Source organism: Botryllus schlosseri, chromosome 2 (assembly GCF_051294905.1).
Source record: "Botryllus schlosseri isolate E-star chromosome 2, Bs_hap1, whole genome shotgun sequence".
Classification (NCBI taxonomy): Eukaryota; Metazoa; Chordata; class Ascidiacea; order Stolidobranchia; family Styelidae; genus Botryllus; species Botryllus schlosseri.
In genome coordinates, this window is record NC_137237.1 from 25,834,871 (window position 1) to 25,857,744 (window position 22,874).

At 40.9% G+C, this 22,874-nt stretch overlaps 2 protein-coding genes across 2 annotated transcripts; one reads left to right on the forward strand and one right to left on the reverse strand.

The window, feature by feature from the left end:
• Window positions 1-7,435: 7,435 nt before the first annotated feature.
• Window positions 7,436-14,498, forward strand: LOC145457335 (tetraspanin-18-like). The gene is made up of 6 exons (XM_080335530.1): window positions 7,436-7,554; window positions 8,682-8,876; window positions 9,339-9,497; window positions 11,419-11,667; window positions 12,111-12,186; window positions 13,783-14,498. Exons 1-5 carry the CDS (start codon window positions 7,492-7,494, stop codon window positions 12,159-12,161), a joined length of 717 nt encoding a protein of 238 aa, XP_080191656.1. The 5' UTR covers window positions 7,436-7,491; the 3' UTR covers window positions 12,162-12,186; window positions 13,783-14,498.
• A 4,922-nt stretch (window positions 14,499-19,420) lies between these two features.
• LOC145457206 (uncharacterized) lies at window positions 19,421-22,608 on the reverse strand. The gene is made up of 2 exons (XM_080335390.1): window positions 22,319-22,608; window positions 19,421-22,122 (listed from the first exon to the last, which is right to left on the reverse strand). Exons 1-2 carry the CDS (start codon window positions 22,512-22,514, stop codon window positions 20,936-20,938), a joined length of 1,383 nt encoding a protein of 460 aa, XP_080191516.1. The 5' UTR covers window positions 22,515-22,608; the 3' UTR covers window positions 19,421-20,935.
• Window positions 22,609-22,874: the final 266 nt, after the last annotated feature.

Genomic DNA, 22,874 nt, shown 5'->3' on the forward strand with positions numbered 1-22,874 from the left:
TCGATCTAGCGTTTTTTAGTTGGCAAGTCTAATGTTTTTCACGAACCTCGAGTGGTAACACTGCTCGTTACTGATGAGAGACAGTCGAAACGCTTTTAGTGAATAAATTAACAATATGAAGTTATTGTTTCGCGTTATTCTGAAGTTCTGTACCACAAATGGAATGTTCAAATTGCAATGAAATCTCAATGTCAAATGATACTAAGTGGGACTGGTCAGTTATAATAAAGATAAAATGCCATGCGCGCTTTATTTAAATTTGACAAATCAGTAGCACATCAGTATGCAGTCAACAGAGTTACAAGAGAAGGATCACGCTGCTCAATATATCCAACCGACCATCTGTATGAGACGAAATGAAACGCTACTTTTGTCGACGTCGGTAATCAATTCTCACGCCTAGCGAATCAACGTATATCCGGTGTGCCTACGCTACATGCGTGAACCGTGCAGCACTACCACGCAACAGAGGCGCGGCGAAACGACGGTCCAGTTAGTTTTAGCAATCTGCGCTTGTCAGCTCGTCCAATGCACAAGACGCCTATACTGTACCATCAGATCATTACTGTATAACCGGTAGAAACCGTATTGATAGTAAGTAACCCGCTGGCGGAAACAGAACCGTATCTGTGACGCGACAGAGAGCTATCGATACGGTTTCTACCGGTTATACAGTAATGATCTGATGGTACAGTATAGGCGTCTTGTGCATTGGACGAGCTGACAAGCGCAGATTGCTAAAACTAACTAATATCCATATTTTCAAGAGGGAAGTTTTGATGACGTGACCATGGTTGTAAGGTGACGCCCAATCTATCGCGTACCAGGGTTATCATTTCGCTGTCTGGTATTTTCTCAATACGTACGGCCGTAAAAAACATCCAAAACGGTACTCTTGAATAGCATTTTTCATTCTCATGTGAGCGCATTACTCAGTCACTTGATAATCCTTTTGAAAGCATGTGAGCTCAGCGATGCGTGAACACTGAACAGCGTAAAATATTCACGCGCCTTTGTATTTATAAGTGGTAGTTCCAATTATAGCAGTAGACTGTACAGAACAACTGAAACGGTCGGTTGGCTGTATTCGTACCGCGGTGCGCGGCGCGCGGTGTGAATATAGTAGGCATATCGTTTCATCGGAACGTTACAGTTGGTTTTTAGATCTCAAGCGCAAGTCTTAGTTCTGATCCAAGCAGTGTATGCGCTTAGCAGCATAATATTGTCCTAGGCGCACGATAAGTTTACTTTGATGTATCATGTACTCTGAAAAGGAGGCTGATCGCCGTTATTTCTTCGATTCATGGATCTGAGAGCGCAGTCGCTTCTCAGTTGCATTCCAAGAACACCCAGCGAGGATATAGTTTGTTCGGTGAGAGTTAGGATTTGGAGGCGTAATGCCAAAATTAAATGGCCTAGGGCAATTATTCAATACATGTCACGGTCTGATGCGTCACTGACACATTTGGTCGTGTGATCTCCTTCTTAGCATACGCAGTACCCATATTCATGCTTGTTAAAATGACAAACGGCGTCGCCTTTCAGTCGATAAAACCGCCTTAGCATTCTATACATACTGTGTTTGATGTGAACTCTTTGTAATGGGTACCCGTAAGGTGACAAGTATCAGGTTTCCACGCATGGCGACAAGTCGGCACTAGCGATAACACCTCGGCGTATTTCTATAACGTCTTCGTTGGTCGACAATCATATCCATTTGGTTGCTAGTTTTTCCCAAGAAATGAAGGCCATTCTATTCTTCAAAGATCAGAGTTGTGATTTTATGACATTGCGCAAGGAATCGACAGTTGATCTGGAGAATTGAATAGCAGTATTTGAGAGTAGGGAGAAGTAATATTTCCGGGAATCTTTGATTTGAAGATATTCGCATGTAAACTATGACTTCATCTGTAAGAGAACACTTATCGCAAGGAAATAATTGATACCATTGAACGTTATGAATAGTGCTAGAACATAGTTAGTTATGGATCGTCGCCCGAAAGGGCAACCAAATGCCAGCTTCTACTGAATAAATTATACACTGACAATTGAGATATCTATAATTCATGTTTTATAGATGACAGATAGAAGATGTTTATTCGAGTACCCCTGGTTGGTTTGTGAGCATGACATAACACTAGTTAGAGCGCTGTCTTCAACGGCGTAGCACTAGTTATAGCGCTGTCTTCAACGGCGTAACAGTGTAATTCAGAAGTACGCTAACCCTTTCAATTGAACTCGAAGCTAGGACGCTGTAAAATCCACTTGAACTGCTCTTTTCTTTGTTTCGCACTGAACCGTAACAGTAACAAGAATACAAATCCGAGTGATTATGTCGCAAAACTAGATTAAATATGTTGAAGCCACATCCATTTGCGGACTACGAGCAAAATCTGTATTAACAGCTTCTAATTTGGTGGTAGATCCTGGATAATTAGCTAATCTGCGATCGTGAAGTTCAATGAGTTTGTTCTCATGATAACATACCCGCATGGACGATCGTATTTCTCCCCGAAGATATCCGTTTGTTGTGAATAAAGAACTAGACGAGATCACATCGTGTTACTACTGTCGTGAGTTATGAACTATTTCAGTCTTGAAAGCATTTGGTGTCGTGTTTATCGACGTTGACTCAATTACGACAGGCGGTTTTCGTAGATGCGGAATTTACATCACACATTTCACCTATCTACGAATGAATTAGTTTTTATCCTGCTGATAAAAATAGAAATGCGTTCGCTCCGGTGACAAAGCAATGGCTATGTTTGCGTGCGCGGTGACGTACTGACTCATGACGGTACTTATGGCTCTTTGACGTTACCACTGTCGTAGACAACAGGGCTATTATACACGAGATCAAGTCACGATAAAAATTCGTGAGAAGACCTAAAACAACTTCCCGACGTAGGTCGTAGGTATAGGTCGTATAGGTAGATAGGTCGTATATACTTGTCAGGAATAACTGCTTATGGGTTATGGACGCGCGATTACATTTTTGCTGTCGACTTGCGTTTGCATCAGGATTCATCTAATGAAGAGCAAAGCGAGGCATATGACAGGACAAATTACCAACGGCGTTCTGTAAAACTGTGAGCAATGCGTAACCCGTAACTAATTTCATGGTATAGTTCGTTGTCATAACACCCGCAAAAGCGCTACCACATTTCCGCATCCTGTTCAAAGTCATTAACTTCAACTTATCAACAGAATGTTGGAACTTGGTTCGTGGCAGGTGACTGTATGGCAGAGATGAGCATGGATTAGGATTAGGTTTTGAAAAAACAGGATTTCTGAAATTTTGTCGGATTTGGATTGGATTTGGATTAGACATTTTTTTCAGAACGGATTAGGATTTGGATTGGATTGACATATTTTCTGGGAGATTGAAATGTCGTGTGGCGAATGGCGACAAACTTTATTCAGATCAGTTATTAATGTACTTATGGTTACTAAGTTATCTTGAATCAAGTGAATCGTTGGTTGTGAAAGAAAATTTTCGACTCCCTCCATTGCATAAATTAGTATTTTTTCTGAATTTCCAGTTGGAATCGGATTAGGATTGGACATGGACTTGAATATGAAAAAGTTATGGATTAGGATTTGGATTTGGATTTGAAGGTTCGGATTTGGATTGGATTAGGATATAGAAATTTCAAATCCGCTCATCTCTGCTGTATGGTACGCAGTTACACGTAGAATCGGTGAACATTTCATGACGTATCACTGTAACAAGTTTCAGTATCACGTGATAGTTTATCATCATCACTCGTTTAAAGATTTTGGAATTTTATTCGAAACGCATCATATTATCAGTGTGTATTACGTGTGTGCTACGTCTAAGACTGACGCAAGAGGGCCAAAGCTATGGCCCGCAAAGGAAATCCGTGATGCCCGCGAAGAAGTGCCAGTTTTGAAGGATGTGCGGCCCTCGAAACGGGTTTCTGAATCAAGCTGAAGTAGGCTGAGATAAGGACCAATGTTACATTGAAATCACTATTATATGCATATGCTAACAAAAGTTATTCGACAACCTGAATGTTTGTTGTGCGATTCGCATAAAGGTATTCACGGTGGCTATGTGTGGAGCTGGGTATATTCGAGTTCTCGATAATTCGATTCCGAGTCAGTGTTTTGAGTACCATTTATTTTGACGCCATAACAGTACTATCGTTTTTACGGCCATATGGAAAATAAAGCATGTTACACGTTGATAACGTGACGCAACGTAACGTTATCAAAATTAAATTTGTGTTGCTTGACCATGACTATTTCATAGCACATTGTGACAATGCCCCAGGTCGATCACCGACTCCGAAATGCGTGGTGTAACCTTGCGAGACATGTTCTGGACATTGATTGCTGACTTGTTGAGTTGCGCTAAACCGAGGCCCCAAGGCTTTCAAGGCGGCATGAAAGTATGGTAACTTTAGTTTTCGTTGATAAAATAACCTCTTGGTGTGATGGGGGTGTATTTTGGTTCGCGATTACTCGGATCGTGGTACCAGACGTCATTACGTGTAGGCTCGGTAGTCCAGCACCGTATTTGATTGGTAAATCTCAGCATAGCCATAAGTAGGGCTGGGCACAATGATTCGAGTACTCGAATCTGAATCGAGTATTAATTTTAATGATTCGAGTCGAGTAGTAAAAGACGATTTTTTCGAGTAGTGAAATTATACGCTTCTCACCACTGAAAGTTAATTTATGAACGAGAATTATAGTTTCGATACTAATTTTCACTGTTGAAGCCTTGAAACCTTGTTTGGCGGTATCGTAGCATACGAAACACATGGTACGAAGCTACGAAGGTTACTGGACGTAGCACATTTTCGAAGTCATGATCATCCCACAACATTATCACCAAGTGGAATGAAATCGGTGTGGTCGAAAAAATACCCAAGTATCTTTTATATGAGATGAATAACTAGCATTATATTCTTTGTGGTGGAATAAAAGGTACATATTTGAAATTTGACGTATTAAATTATGTTATGACGTCATAATGAGTGATACTCAATTACTCGACTCGACTCGACTCGAAGCATATTACGTGATTCAGAATCGAATCACTCAGGTACTCGATTTTGCCGAGCCCTAGCCATAACCAAGTCCTAATGAGATGGTGCAGGGCTTCGTCATACGATGGTGAACATTGTAATTTTTGTAACGCCTATGTGCGACCCGCGCTTTAAGAATCAGCTTACAAAGAAAGTCGCACACCTCTGGTCTAATACACGCTGGCTGTCTGTGGCGCGATAGCGTAGTGTCATGATCCACGGTTGCAACACCGATGCGTTGCTGGCTTGAGTCGATGTCAACTCCAGAATTCCTACGTAAGTGTTGGAGGTTATTCTAGTTTCCTCCGCGCAAGCGGTGTCTTATAAAAGCCTAGAAGTGAGCGTGCTACAAGTCTGCAGATGCGGAATCAAAATGAAGACAATTGGCCTGGTATAAATGGCCGTTGTAGCCGACAAACACCATGAATGACACAAACAAACAAACATGCTTGCTGCCGATGTCAACACTAGCGCATGGTAGATGGAAACTAATCATCTTGAACCAGTTTTACGGCAAACTGTATTGTTTGAATGATAAATTACATTGCAGTTTATTGTATATATTCGGTGCGTAATTTCGCCCCCTGAAATCGGTTTCGTGGTAATGCCGTCAAAATAAAGTGCAGATTGAGGCTATTGAACTACGAACAGTCGGCTGTGAATGCGCCTCGATACAGCAGCTAGGCAGCTTCCTTTGTATTTTTGCTGTGCGGCAAATAAATACTAGTCGCATGAAAGGAAATTAAATCATACTGTGTAGCCATTAAAATGGATCCTTCCTCCGCGATTTGTAATAAATGCGCACGTGTCTGTTTCTACTTCCAGCCATAAAACCTTTCTCGTGGGGGCGTGTTGGGACATGCTGACACACATTTGAATTTACTTGCGCCGATGAGCAAAGAGGGTACATTTCATATTATAAGCATTTAACAAGGGGCGATTACAATCAGTTGTCTTAGTCTGGCGCAATGCAGCAATGCCCTGTTGTGAATGGAGAAAGTTATCAAGCGGCTATTCCTTTCTCTACAGACATTGAGGATAGTCGCTGGCACTCTGGCAGCGTGCGCTCAAGTTTTGTCACTGTGGGAGATTCTTTTAATTGATTCCTGTTTACATCAGTAGTGGTCGTTATAGTAGTCAACTCCAACAGTTTTCTCGCTTCAAATTTGTTGGTACAGTTATATAGTTATTTTGCCTGATAAGCGTCTAACATAGTCCATCGCTTGCTATCTCGCACGCTGTAAAAATAGTGTTTGGGGAAACTTGACAGCTGTGTAATTGTCGTGAGTAAACTTCATTTGTTCATCAGGAACGAGAGCTTAGATGTTGATTGAAGACGAATACAAGAATTATTCAGTGAATTTATTTTTAGGATACCATTATGGTCTCGTGGTTATGCTGCTTCCAATCATGACACAGCGAATGCAATGCATGATTCATGAACCTTATGAGAAAATATGGTTTCTGTGATTAGCTTTCTGGACGGTCACTAAATTATGTACTGGGACGCGAGACAGCAGAACTGCTAAATTGCTTATTAACAGAAGCGGCCGGTTGTTCACAATGTTTCATTATTTCGTTAGATCAATTCTAGTCAGTCTGACTTTAGATACCCGCTTAGATTAATTTGACAACCGTGTCTCGTAGTCGTTACACGAGGTGTGAGATGTCTATTTATGGCGTTTAATCAATCAAGAGATACGCGCGTTTCATGTACCACCGAATCTCAAATATGATATACCTCCATTTTGGATGAATATAACTGAAAGCTGTGCGAAAACTCATATTCAAGTAGAGCAAGTAAAGTTTTCTTAGAATGAGGTGGTCGCGCCGAAAATACTATCAGATCTATTTAACTGTGGCGTGTTGTCATGTTAGTGATATCAAATTTACACCTGTCAATATATCCGGCCCGGTGAAGGCGGCCAGGGTTAAATCTGCCTGTATGTAAGTTGCCTGATTCTTAATTATCGTAAAAATACGTATGTCTGTTGGTTGCTGTATGACAAAAGGGTACTCGCATTTTAATTCACAATGCATACATACATTTGTGCAATTCCAAGTATGAACTGTCGTAAAAAATTATATGTCTGTTCGTGGCTGTATGATAAAAGGGTTCTCGCATTTTAAGTTACAATGCATACATATATTAGGGTGATTCCAAGTAAGGATGTCATAGGGTGGGTATTAATATTCGTAGCAATGTAGAATTGCAATGAATCCTCATCTCAAATAGAACGGGTAAAGTTGTTCAGAGAATCTTGAGGGAAGAATTCTTTTGTTTGACGACAGCGGGTGTCTTCGTAAGGCATCATTATTAAAGAGTTCATGATAGATATATCACCCTGATACTTGATATTGCTTTTATTATGCAATACAGAACATACCTAATCAATTTACAGTGCTATAAGTGTTGAACAATAATACCAAGAAGATGAAGACGGGATCTCTTGATTGCTTGAAATATTTGATGTTTTTCTTCAACCTGCTGTTCTTCGTAAGTATTCGCGGCCACCAAATGCATCATTGTCATATATTTACTGAATGGTAATTGTCCTCAGAATAAGCGTTTGTAGTACGAATTGTACGATGGACAATGAACACGTGATAGAAATACTATAATAGTATGTTTGGCTCTTCCATATCACAACGAATTGATCATCGATTACCGATTAGCTAACCAATTTCAGTTGCTTCCAGATTCCAGTTATTCACCATTAATCGCAAATGGTTTGTCGATTTATACCAGCTGCAGTTCCAATTGTTCTTGTTCGTTTCATTCAATCATTTTCGTAATATTTCGACTTTATGCTATGCTGCCGATTTCTGTACATTCGTACAGTATATCGCCACAAACTTAAGCTCTGCGTATGCGATGCTTTGGTGGCGGTGAGGAATGTCGGAAAACTTCGGCACTAAATTATTCGCATTGATATTTCCATTCCATTCACTGCGCTTATAATTTGTAACGATTTATCAGTGGCTATGATATCTCATGTCAAAAGTATTAAGTATTCTGCACTCTACAGACACATATCATCACATATCTCAATTAGTCAAGTCAAGTGCTATTCCATTTTCGGGAAATGTTTAAGGCACTACTGATTTTTATAAATCCACAACTGTACTGTATCCTGCATAGCATGCGTATGACTGGGATTATAGTATACGCTGATACGCATATATCTTCCTCTATACCAGTGGTTCCCAACCTTTTTCGACCCATCGCCCCCTTTTCAAGGTCAACACCGATCATCGCCCCCCAAATTTTGTTTACCGAAAATTGGGCATACAAACTGTAATCACCAGCGGGTTGACTAAAAAAAAAAAAAGGTCAAATTTTCGGCTCGATGTCTAATTTGACACACTTTTGTAACTAAATTACCGTGGGTTGACAAAAAAAAAAAAAGGTCATCCGTTTTGACGCGTCATCGCCCCCCTATCGCCCCCTTCGCTATTTTCGCCCCCCATCGCCCCCTTTGTCCATTTTCGCCCCCCTATCGCCCCCTTCGTCATTTTCGCCCCCCTAGACCGCCAAATCGCCCCCTTGGGGGCGATATCGCCCACGTTGGGAACCACTGCTCTATACGGTATGTAACCTTTGACTTGACATAATTATGCCAGATATGTGGAGCAGCAACGTTGGCGGTAGGGATCTGGGCGGCCGTGAGTGCGGGTTCCTTCAAAGATGTGCTGGTTGACAACCCCGCCATCTTCAATGGGGTGTATATTATCATTGGCGTGGGCGCGGCTCTTTTCCTTATGGGATTTCTGGGTTGCTGCGGAGCCATCAAAGAGAACAGGTGTCTTCTTGGGATGGTAAGTATCCGTGGTTTCGTATTATTTAGACTGAAATGTGCAGCTGTAAAATGTAGGTACGGGGCCTACGATAACTTTATCGTAGGCCCCGGTAGATACTTCGTTAACGATGTCAGGATTAGAAAAACATTTTGCTGAAATGGGAGAAATATTAATTGTCGATGCGTAACATATCTGCATCTTTCCCGTCGTTATGCTGGAACTCCTATAATGTCGATATCAGATCGAGTCACCATTCCTTAGCAATGATTATTATTAACTTGACCGGTCGATAAGATGGTATGCTTCCTAGATAAGAGTAATTTCACGGGAATTCTCTCTCGTTGTCTTCGGCAATTCGTAAATACAATTCGCCCTTGGAAGTATGGAAATGCCCAATGCCCATGTATTCGGTTATATCCCGCTCTGTCGTTGCATTCTACGATGTCTGTGCGGAGAGATAACCTCCATTAATTTTTACAGTTCTTCGTCTTCGTCCTAATAATATTCATCGTGGAAATCGTGGGTGCGATCCTCGTTTTCGTTTACTTCCCTGAAGTAGAGAAAGTAGCTCTCGACTCTATAACGGCGTACGAAAATTCAACAATCGTGAAGCAAGGATGGGATACGTTTCAGGCTACCGTGAGACTATGGCTTTTTGCAACTAATCATCAAATGTTGATTGGATATCCCCCGACATTTTATATGCTGTGCCAAATTAGCTATCATTGTACAGTAAATTTGGATTGACGCAGCTTACTTTCAAGAAACCACCTCATGCGATCGATGCGGTTTACTAACGCGTACTGTGCAACATGTTACAGCTGATTTACAAAACACACTGGAACACGCAACAGCATCTCCATATGGTTTTTGAAATGAATGGGAAATATTTAACAGAACTGTGAAAACAAATTCCAAGCGTACACCGAACAGCGCTTGCCAAAATATCACTGTTGGCTAAATCAAAACATATTCCAGCGACTGCAATCGTCATCACGCCTCCCGATTTCAAAACCGTCTGCAACTAAATGCGCTGTAGCTACTCTCTGTGGCTTTTCTCGCAGCTTAGGCGCTCTAGTGACAAATGCACGATATGTCAGCGAATCTTGGCATCGCATCCCGCCAAGTATATTAAAATCGGCGGATTGTGCACATTGCGATTCAGTCACTTGTAGCTTCTTGATCTTCTAGACCAGGCGTGCCTAACTTGGGGGTCATGAGCCTTTTTGAAGGCGGGCACAGGGCATGAGAAGATTTAGCATGATCAGCTCATTTATTATATCTCCTCTGTAACAAAATAAATAAATAAATAATAGTAAATTCAATAAAAGAATAATACAACAAAGTACAGCAAATTGTCATACCGTTGATCTTGACTTTGCCATTTTAACATATCGTTGCGCATGTAAGTTTTCAACAATGTTACTTCTGAAGACAAAGCAGCGCGGTGTCGTGGATGTGCAGTATGACATATGGCAGTTTCCACGACCAAACCAGCAAAAACTGAGGGTGGCTACGGTGTAAAAGATGTTGGGAACCGCTGTTCTACGCCAATAAGCTATTTTCGTACAAATGCATTTCTTCAAAACGGCACCCATAACTCTTTACCGCCTCCTACCGTCGAGCGTTTCGTTTATTAACTGCATCTAAGATGGTTTTAGATACTCGTGTGTTTGATGAGGGATTCCTTCGCTCTCTTACAATGATGTCGCTTCGGTATGCTTTTAGAGTAGAGATTCTATACTATCAGCATTATTGCTGCTAGAGATAGGAGTTCCGCAACATCGGGCGTACAACTACGGCGATGGCAGGATTCTGAAGTTGCTTGGGACCCGTAATGTGCCGCGATGACTAAGCAAATAAGTTCGATGGACATCGGATCAAGGGCATATTGCCTACAACGGCGCGATTCTCTGAAACACATCGCACATTTCTGAATCTAGTAAACAAATAGTGAAGTAATGAGCTGCAACACACCAATGTCCAGCTCGTTTGGTATCGGCCATTTCAGGGATATCCAGACGAGAGTTCTAGACTTCCCCTGGCCTTTGGCTCTAACTCCACTACGGTAGTGAGATGGAACTGCGAAACATCGTATTATACGTTATGCAATAAAATATATTCACGTTGTCGTATGTCCCTCTTGCATATCTGCGCCTGATACGGTTTGGCTCGCGATCAGAGATAAATGGTTCTGATCGGATTCCGATTGCATTATTGAGCCTGTATTCTTGTCAGTTCACCCCATCGTTCCTTACCGAGGATCACTGAACTGAACGCCTCTGGGATTATCAAGAATAGTATATAGCGATTGCAATCCATATTTCTCAATCCACATTGTGAATATGTCACTAATACAAAGTCTACACGTGACTTTTCCAATCCGAATTGATATCTATGTTCGCTTCCGGACCTTGCCGACTGCGCGCGTGCTGCAAAAGATTGTATTATACCGTATGCTTGCGCGGTCACTAGAACAAAATCACTTTTACCCATAGTCCTATTGTGCCGTATTTTCCTATACATGTCCTATACATGTACATGTCCTATACATGTCTAGGTTGGCTGCTGTGGCTACACCAACTACAGCAATTGGAAGGATAATCAAGCGTGGAGCGCATTGAATTCCGACGCCGTCCCTACCTCGTGTTGCACTCGTGACCGTCTGTCGCTGGAAGGGACTATCAATAATGCAACTGAATGCGTAGCCGGGAAAGAGCAGTTTATAAACACTGAGGGATGCAAAACCAAGTTGTCTAACTACATTTGGGTCGTCGGCGGCGTTGGTTTGGGAATTCTCGTCGTTGAAGTGAGTGCTTATGTGCTTTCATCACTTTTCATGAACTGTGTTTTTACGAGAACAACCTATTGACCAGGGTCCACACTGTAAACGAGAATCGTGTCGGACAAAATATTAAAATGCAAATGGCGTCAGCCTGGATCGAATAGCCACAGGCACGGTCAGGAATTAAAAATTGAAGCAGGCACTTTCATAACATCAATTTGTCGAAGATATGATCGGTTCTCCCACATACCCGCATTTACCCTGATATAGCTAATTACCTTACACAATAATTACAACTGCGAAGTGACGGATTTGTGAAAACATCACCGACGAGTTCGCATCTAGCCGCCGAATCAGATCAATCCAATCAACAAACAACCAGCTCGAGGAAATACTTTTCCATGCTTCCGTTGTTATAAATAGTTTTTCTTTTCCTCTGTGGTCTCAACGATGATTTCAATTTACAGCTCCTTGGTATGATCTTCGCTTGCTGCCTCTACAGAGCGATAGAGGAGTAAGCGTCTGAATGAGTCGAAGATCCAGGTTGGTGATTTCTATATCTATAAATATTGGCTGTATGAAGAAATGGGCTTCTCTAGGGTTAGTTAGCAGTCTAGCTCGTGTGACCCTGGTTTTCATCGGTTATATATTTGGCTTGGTATTCTGCACATTAGTAGAGAATCCACTTTCCTCGTCATATAAATAGGTCTTATCGCGCAGAACGAACCGTCCACTGTCACAGTATGGTAACTAGGGTTGCATTTAAAACAAACGGTGTTTTAAAACACTTTGTTTAAAACATGTTTTAAACAGTGTTTTAAACATAGGCCTTTTTAAAAAATAAAAAATAAATTGTTTTTTCAAGTGATAAACCGTAAAATCATGCCATAATTGTGTAAATACTTTCCTAAAAACATGTTGTATGAGCCTACGGACAATTACCACCCGATATAGCCAGGATGGTTTGTACCCTCAAAATAGTCGGTTCAACAGCTGTAGCACGTAGATATCTCGTCAAAGGAGCTATCTTTACCCTATATTTTCAATTGTCAATGCCAATCCATTATGACGTCACAATTGAATGTTCGTGGCGTCATGGCTTAAAAAACAAACAAACAAAAAACACGAATAAATAACATGTTTTAAATAAGGGCCTTGTTTTAAACATGTTTGTTTTCAATTGAATTTTGTTTAAAATGCAACCCCAATGGTAACCAGATTATTCGGATCAATTTATTGGAGACAGGCGGTTTGAGCAAACTTGCAGCATAGGACACTACTGGCATAGCAACGGTCATCTGGTTAGCAAGCTACTCTCATCTGCGTGGCTATTGTGGCGTTGGCCAAACTCTACTTTCCACAGCTGCGCAGGTAGCAAATATAGTTTCGGCTTCCATATCTATCGATTTCAACGTAAATACTTGGGTTCCATACTATTACCGAGAATGCTATTACCGAGAATGGACATTACCGAGAATGGACATTACCGAGAATGGCCAATGTCAAGAATATTGCTTACTGGGACTGACGTTGCCGAGAAATTTATACCTGAGCATCGATACCGAATGTGGCAACGCCGCGATGCACTCAGACGACCTGTTCATATGCATAACATGCCTGCATTGCATATATTGCATTCTCGGTGGTGTCCATTCTCGGTAATATCCATTCTCGGTATTGTCCATATTCTCGGTAATGTCCATTCTCGGTATTGTCCTTCTCGGTAATAGCATTCTCGGTAATAGCATTCTCGGTATTGACCGGACACCAATACTTGATATAACATAGTGCGGAATATTAATAGCTACTGATTTTCCAAGGTAGTGGTATGATACCCAGTGGAAACTATTGGTGACTGAATTTGTAACCGTAACAATTTTAGTACTTGTTTGCTGGTGACCCAAAACAAAATGTTTAATTTAACCTAACCATCAACCATTGGATTAGATTTACAAGTATTATGCCTCAGGTGCTCGGTTTTGAAAGCTATCCGTAAGACGTGTACCCATAGCTGTGTTGGATGTAAACAATGAGTCGCAGAAACAATTGGAATATTGTTTTGTCACGCGATACGCACATGACGAAATAGTGTATGTCACAATTGTATTGTAGTTTAAACCCATGACATGATTTTAACAGGAACTCGAACGAATTCTGAAGACCGACGAAACGAAGGTTTTCGACATCAACGTTGTCATCCTATCTCCAGTAATTTAACTATATTTTGTATCTTACCTTTATAGCTGCGTCGCTTTTTATTGCAATTCAGGTACTTTCAGATCATGGTAGACTTCTCGCCTTATCCGATATATTGCTTTTGGCCATGTTTTGCCGACCATCCCCTCTTGCAGTTTGGAATCATAGAAATGACAGATTTACGCAAGTAATATGATATTAATGTTGTACGAAAATGCATCGTTGTGCTATTGATAGGATATAGCTTATACCTTGTTGGAAGTGTGGTACAGCGATAATTATCTTGACTGTTACGTAGTTTGGTTTTACTACGACGAACGGTTCACAAATTTGCAATCGAAGTGTGCATGCAACATGCCAGGTTCTTTGTATTTGAATGCGTATTCAAATGTGTTTTTTACTTGAAGCCTTTATCCAATAACCCCGAATTTTGCTGTCGTTGTTGTTACTTTCTTGGTATATTGCACAACGTGATTTTATCTTCGTAGGAAAACACTTGCTACAGCCAATTGACGCGATGTTTGTTCAACTTTGCCGATAGGGCTATGTATTGTACAGTAACGATTATACCTAGTTTCTGATGAAAAGGGAGTTTTCAGATTATTGCATTATTCATTGCCAATGTACTACATAACTTCACGAACATGACGAATACCAAATACGCGTCTAATTGTGTCTATTCATCAATGGTTTGTAAGAGCGAGATTGAGGCCAGAGTATTTGAAATTATGTCACTCGTACCTGCTACTGTTCTGGTCCTAGACAAGGGGTTCTCGAAAGGTGGGTCATGGCGCATTGCCCATAGGAGTAATGTGAGGTGGGCCACAGAGCTATTCGGAAAATTGTAGAATTGGTGAAACTTTCGATATATTTGTTATGTTCATATTATCGAATTATACGTAGGTTACATATAGCTTTTCATCCAACTCTGATGAGACTTGGTGGCATGTGTGGAGTCACAATGTAGGCATACAAGTCTAAAAGGGGAGGGCAATGGTCTGTGACAACCAACAGCAACGAAAATAATTTCGAATATGGAATAACAGGAAGTTAATGCTGAAGTAACCAAGTCATACGTCGTATACCTTTGTGAAGGGTGTGCACTGTGCACTCAACGCGGACTGAAGTGCATTTGATGAAGATTTAGACTATTTCGGCAGGTCATAGTATAGTAACATAAAAATAGCCGCAATTGCAATTTATTATCAATTATCAACTTCCTGTGGAAGTATACGGCACCACCGCAAAAAATCGTAATGGATTGAGGATTTAGCGAGGGACATTAATCTTAAGAGTCGGTCTGAAAATGTGTGGCCTTGAAATCATTGTACATAACGTAACATGGATTGATTGTATCATTGGATTTAATGTTTGGATGTCGCATAGGTACAAGACATACCATTGTACAGATAGCATACTATAAAATTCTTTTTCCACATCTCTGGGGGAGCTAGAAGAGGCCCAAAATTAATTCGTTGTTTTTTTGGAGGAGATTTGTTTAACTTGAAAATTACCGTCGCGCTTCGCGTGATTTCATGTTCCTATACAAGCCTAGATTTAAATATGATTAGCAAGAGACAAATGCGCATGTTTTAGAGAAATAGACATATCGGCGGCGAGGATTACCGCACATTAAACAGGACTATGCGTCCAGGAAAGGGGTTCTCAAACAGTGGGGCATGGCCAACTGGTGTGCCACAAGGGCACGTACTTGGAGGTGGGCCACAGAGCTATTTGGAAAGTTTAGGTATATTATTCGCTCAGAACATATATTCATATTTTCGAATTATCCTCGGTAAGCTAGATCTAGCTTTACAGTCGACTCAGATGAGACTTATAGATTAGGGTTACCATATTTTTGTGGCACAAATTCCAGACATTCTTCAGCGCCCACTAGCGGATTTCAAAATGAGGTATCAACACATTGTCGATCAATATGACTTCACACTCGCAAACTTTGTCTATAGACTAGAGGTGGTCACGATCCAGTTCAGGAATATGTGGCTGTGTGTTATAAGTTGTAACCAGGGCCGAAGCCGCATTTTTTCAGCCCTCTTCTGCCCAAATATACACTGATCTCAGGCTCACCGTAGGGTAATCGATGCCACTTATGGGGAGCTTGCTATATGAATCTCGTTTCTATATGCATCTGGTCGTTAAAGGATTTGATTGAATTATGTCAATAATATTGGTTCTTCCATATATATTACTATATAATTTTGATCCTCTCTTCGCCCACGTGATCAGAGTTAACGGTGGAGCTTGTGGAGGATGATGACTTCAAAAATGCAGGGAGCATAATTGCACATCATTAAGTCATGTTCATGTCACACAGATAAGATTATTTATCAGCCTAATGCCGGTGTGCACTACACCACTGAGATATACAAACAACGCGCATCGGGTGGTTTCGTTTCCAACCTTCCATGGTCGCGACTCCATTCCAATTTGAAAATGTTCCGTGACCCAGCTCAAAATTTGATGAGCTGATTAGTATTTAAAGGTCGGCGCATTTGCCAGACTGATCACAATCAACATCTTGGCGAACCCCAGAATAAAGGCAAACTACCCCCAGGTTTAGAACCACTATCTTTGAATGAAGCATCCAAACGGCCTGAACAGACTCTATGAATATACCGTCATCTTGTAATTGCGATTACAATTAGACTTATTTTTGTAAATGAATGTTATTTTAATTTATTTTTGATCGCAGTTTTTGCGAGGCTGGTAGTCTCCATATTGAAACCAATATACATATGACACTAAATCGCGCATAGCGCGAAGAAAAAAATCATGTAGCATAAATCTGCCCCAAAATAGCCTACTATTGTTTATGTTGATTTACGAAAAAATTATGAGCTTATCTCAAGCCTTCAAAATTCCGGACATTTAGGCATATTTTAGAAATTCCTCCCGGACGCAGTTTTAACAGTGAAATTCCGGACCTGTCCGGGAAATTCCGGACGTATGGCAATCCTAGTATAGATACATGGAGTCACAATGTACAAGTTGAAGTTGGAGCGGGAAACGGCGTCTTTTGTCCCACGGCTAGACCTGTGACGATAACCTACGGCCAACAGCAACTAATTACGACTGTACAGTGTACACTAACTGGAAGTCGATCGAAGTAACCAAGTAGTACTGCGGGGTCATACCTCGTATGCTTTTCAAAAGGGTGTGCATTGAACTTGGACTAAAGTGCATTTAATATAGATTTACGGTACTTCTTATGATTATATTATTGTAACATAAAAACATAGCCATATGTCAATAGCAATTTATTATCAACTTCCTGTGGAAGTATACGGCATCACGGCAACGAATCCTATATTGGATTGAGGATTTAGAACAGCGCATAAATCTTCGGAGTGTCGGTCTATAAATGTCCGTTCTTGAAATACATACTACATAATGTAAGAGTCGCACGAATTGTTTGCATCATTGGATTGAATGTTCTGACGTCGCAACTTCAGTAGGGACAATGACATAAGCACATCTTGCATAATAAAAATTCTTACTCAAGTCAATTTATTGCTAAAAATTCCATCATTTCAATACACCACAAGACTGCGATACAATGAAAGATAGCAAGGTGTCGCAACGACTTCGAGTAAGTAGTCTTCGAAATCAGACACCCTCTGGCCTAGACCATATAAAAAAGGAAGCATGCACCATGCACATTGCACACGTGTTGGTAGTCGTGATCGTTTGGCTGTATGCTGTGTTGCGGTTTTTCGTGACTTTCTCAGCCATATGTATCCTCTGAATGGCCTACGTCTGGTGTGTTAAGCTGTCAACATTGGTCAAACCGATGAGATAGGCCAGTGGTTCTCATCCTTTTTGGCTTCGCAGACCCCTTTTGACCGTCACGGACGCTTGCGGACGCCCTCAAGTTTTAGTTCAATTTCAGCTCTATCATGGTGCAACCTTCATCTGCCTTGTGCAAATATGAACTGTAGGCTTGTGATAAACAGCAGAATAGTGATTTTTCCTGAAGATAACATCATAATGTAGAAATTGGTGGACTTTTATTATTTCAGAGCTAATTTTGCTGCTGTATTTCTTGAAGTACGTGGTCGTGTCTTGAAAATCCGCGTCTTCGTTTTGATATGAACGAGGAGTGCCGGAAACGATTTCCGCAAAGATAAATGGAGGCTAATGCAATATTAACGTATAACGCTTCCGACGATACTTTTGGTGTGATCGCAACATTTATGGCACCAAAATGAAGAAACACATATTTTATGAACATATTACGTCCAGCATCTAGCGCAGGGACGGGCAATATACGGACCGCGGGCCGGATTCGGACCGCGATGGCATTTTGATCGGCCCGCAGAGAGTTTCTGCCGTCAAAGTGAAATCCTAATCTAAAAGTATAGACGAATTTTATGCTCCAAAGAATGGATACAAATTTTCCAACCAGAGACTGTCATGAAACGACTTGTTCTGTTCGGGTTTACATCAGAGTTGGATCAATTACATTATTTCAGTTCAATTATAATTACAATTACAATTACTTTCATGCATGTTTCAATTACATTACAATTACAATTACTCCATGCTAAAAATATCAAATTACAATTACAATTACAATTACTCCTTGCATGCTTCAATTACATTACAATTACAATTACAATTGCTGCTGTTGAACATGTAATTGAATAATCATAAATTCAAGCGTGCTCCTTGACAACCGTAGCGTCGTATTTAACAACAATTCAAGTCTAGTTCAGATTGTGTAGTAATAAATGCGTTTATGTGCGTACCTAGTATGCTATGTAAGATGTCATTGTGACGTAAGACGTAATATAAGCGTGTTTTGTATGCTCGATAATTATGACTCACGTAATTGGAAATGTAAAATGTTATTTACCTAATTTCCTATGGGTTAGGATTAAGGATAGGGTGCAGTATGTCGTTGAAAAAGTATTATAATATATGCACGTGTTGGATTTGCGTATATAGTATATAATTAAAGAAATAATATTATTTTTATCGAGGGACGTAGGAATTAGGATGAAGAGTAAAAACAAAACCGTGCTTTGTCAGATAAGACGTTATATAATATCCAGTGGTCTGGTTAGTTAGCCAGACGAAGTAACGATGCAGCATCGTGATCTGAAATCGTATTGTAGATTGCCAACCCACGGACAGATGCGCAAGATGTGAGTCACGGATGAATGCACCGACAAACGTACTGCAGAGCCGGCTAAAAGCAGCAAACTTTGTAGTCCTAGAGCTGGCGATCCATGCGTCCAAATTTGATGCATCTGGTCTTTATCGTAAGCTATTGATGTACTAATTCCGAAAATACAAAATAACATCTCGTCAGGGCAATGTATATGCTCCAAAATAGCCGTTTAAGGCCGACTGTTCTGAAAAGTGAGAGCGCTGCAGCAGCATTACCACAACAGTTACCAATTACGCCCAGCGATTGTTCAGAACAATGCCGATTCCCAGACTTTCACGACTCTTTTGGGATGGTACCATTGCCTGGAAATATACTTTTATTGCGGAATCAGTGCGACACTAGCTTTCGATTAGGACCATACATATCAAATTTCGACGCTTGGATCGCCAGCTATGGGACTATCAATTCTGCTGCTTTTAGCCGGCTCAGCAGTTCGCTTCTCGGCGTATTCAATCGTGAGTCACGTGTTGCGAATCCATCCGTTGGTTAGTAATCTAAAAATTGTATACAATGGCAGCCGAGGCCAGCATAGCGGTAAAATTTAAAAAAAAACCTCGCCCGCAAGGGCGCAGTCAAGGGCTTCCGCGAATGGATCCACCAAATTCCTTTCGACATTTAAAGAGAATGCATTATAAGTCAAATATTTTATGTTGTGCTTGTCAGGTCTCAATAGCAATTTAATGTAATTGAAATTGTAATTGATCAAAATTTTTGTCAAATTACAATTACAATTACAATTACACAAAATAAAAATGCTTCAATTACAATTAAATTACAATTACATTGAAAAATGTAATAATTACATTCAATTACAATTACAAATTACAATTGATCCAACTCTGGTTTACATATATATTTACGAGCAAATATTTTCTACCATGAACAATGAGAGGGTAAACTGCGGTTACCACTTGGTGGAATCGAGAGCTACTGGTCCTTTCAGTCGCGTTGCAGTTGCGTGTGACTCAATACATCAGCAGTACCCGAGCGACGTTCACAGTTATTGTAACACTTTGTAATGGGTAAAATTGCTGGAAAGACTTTACAAGAACTCCGTAAAGAATTGAAAAAACGTGGAGCGAAGACATCTGGCCGGAAAAGTCAACTATTGGAAAGGTAAGTAGGGCGTGTTGCTGCGGTATGCGCACCACTAAGCTGGGTTTTATATAAACAATTGCAAGGCCGTCGGCCATCTGTCCATCTGTGTGTCTGTATCGTAGCAAATTTATGAGCTACTCCATTGTTGTTACATAGACTCGAAGCTTATGACCGAAACAAAGATTTCCGGGGACCTCAAATTGTCTTGCCAGCACCAGACCCTGTGGAGTGGCCAAAAGAAGGATTTAGCCAAATATGTGAGGATCACCAGCACTCAGTACCTCCAGTGAATAAGGATTTGATCGCCGGATACTTCCGGTACAGACTAGTTTCAGACAAATCATGCTGTGCAGATCTCAAAGGCATTGAGAAAGGGGCAAATCTTTTAGAAAGTGAAAGAGTAGTGGTGGCCAGCTTCGTTGAGAACAACCTGTAATTATACAGCAAATTCTCAGGCCTCAACTCTAGAAACAGTATGACTATAGTAATTGCGGCAACTTGATCAGGAGTGGGCTGGCATATACAACTGTAAGGGCTTCTGCGTAATCGGCACAACCCGGAGAGCATAATCATATATAATATAGCCTGGAATTTCTTGCGCGCATTCGTACTCCCAAGGAATCAAAAATTCATTTTTTTTTTGCAAGGAGGGTATCAGAATACAGAAGTACACAGTCATACCACAATGGCTCACCTCGGTTAGTCCTGAAAAATTAAAGCACAATATGTAACCAGAAGCTACATACCATCAAGTGGTAGAAGAAACTTCCCGTCATAACAAAACACAGCCTAATATTTATAAATCTATGCGTATTTGTCAACTATACGCCTACGGAAGTTGCTTATCATGAAGCACACAAAAATCAGTTTGTGTCCGATGGCAACTTTGTTCCATTGAAGTTCATTCTTTAAAATTTTGAAGGTCTTACTTAGACCTATGATGCGCTCGATGTGTATCCTTTTCGAGGCAACTCGGCGGTCGTGAATTAATACTTCCTCATCAAATTGGTTTTTGTCCCCAAGCAAATGTGGAGTATTTACAAAGACGTCCCGATTTGCAAATAAATCCTGCACCAATAAACCACGATCAGCCATGATGCTGTCCCGTCGCTGGAGCTTGCTTTTATCTGTCATTAGCACAGATCTCTCCATAATTTGTCTATCGGTCGTCCTACCACCATAAGTATCGGACACATAAGAGACAAGGCCAGAGGGAGAACAGCCAATGATGGTTTTCAAGGTGTTGCGGTTCTTATAAGAAGAAAATGTGGCTGATTGTGCGTTCACATTAGAGGGCTTTTCAATGGGAACTTCGGTCGCATCTAATATTACTCTGGTAGAAGGAAAATTCTTGCTAAAATCTTGTGGCATGTGTTCTTGCGTCAGCTCATACGATGGCCAGGTGTTCAACTCTTTCAACTGATGGTACATGAAATTGACCCACATGTTGAACAACTGACCTACTCGAACTTTGCTGATGTTGAATATGAGTGAAAGTTCAAAGTCGTCTTTTGCCTGGCGAAGTTTCATGAGAGTGAGATAGAGTTGCTCTTGGGGAGACAGACGGCTGCATTGACTTTTTAAGTAATGGGCAGCTGGACCAAGAACATTAAAAAAAAAATCAAAGTGATGGTAATCATCAAATCCAGTGAAATATTTCACAGCTTCGGGTTTGTCTTTCAAGCTGTCCAATCTCAATCCATGTGATGGCATCAAACAACATTGAGTCGTTTCGTCAACATGTCCATCATCGTTTACAGACATATTCAATTGATTACTGCACCCCTCATTATCATTATCGATTACGACCTCTTCGCTAAACCCTATTTCTGGGTTTAAATTCGAGTGGATGTTGTCAGGACAAATATCTTCAAATGGATCATGATGCCTGCGCTTTGCTCTTCCTTTCCTTCCTTTGCAGACCGACTTTGCAGACCGTCCAAATGGGAAAATAGAAGGCACTGCACCGTCGCGCAATAATTTCCTCTCAACTGTAAACAGAGAAACGAAAATGAATGAATGGATTTCTGGTATTGAGACAGATAAAATTAGGGAATTGTTCAACCAAATATTCAGCTGTTCAATAACTCCTGGCTTATATACCGGTACTACATAACGGAAAGCAACATGTACCAGCTGGGCTGGAGCATTCGATGCCCACCGGCAATCAGAAAATTTCATCCTTACCATTTCCATCGTCACGATAGTCGGCCTCCACAAAATGTGCGCTACAAACACGAGCGCTTGGGCCCGGCTGCCACAGTTTTTTGGTGCGACTGTCAAGCCTTCGTATCGCCACTATCCACTTCTTTCTGGCGTCTACGTGAGTCGGAAATCGGTGACCGCCGGCATTTGAGCAACGGGGAACAGAACAACACGGCATCACTACTACCTCTATTACTAATCTACTACTATAACTACTCCACTACTACTACTACCACTCCAATACTACCTCTAATACACTTCCTGAGTCGTCGTCGTAGTTACGTAAACAAAGGACCAGTCGCACGCGCGCCCTCTAGTGACCGCAATTTTGGTTTACCCTCTCATTGAACATTAACAAGACAAGGCTGCATACCGATATAGCTGGTGATATGAATTTCAAGGTTGGAGCGTAATGCTTTGATAGCAACGAAACAATCCTTGTTCATAAAAAAGTCAGCCTTGTCGATATGGCAATAAGAATGCGCCAAATGTGATAGCCGAGCTTTAAGAGCAGGTATATCATTGTCCGATTTATGAC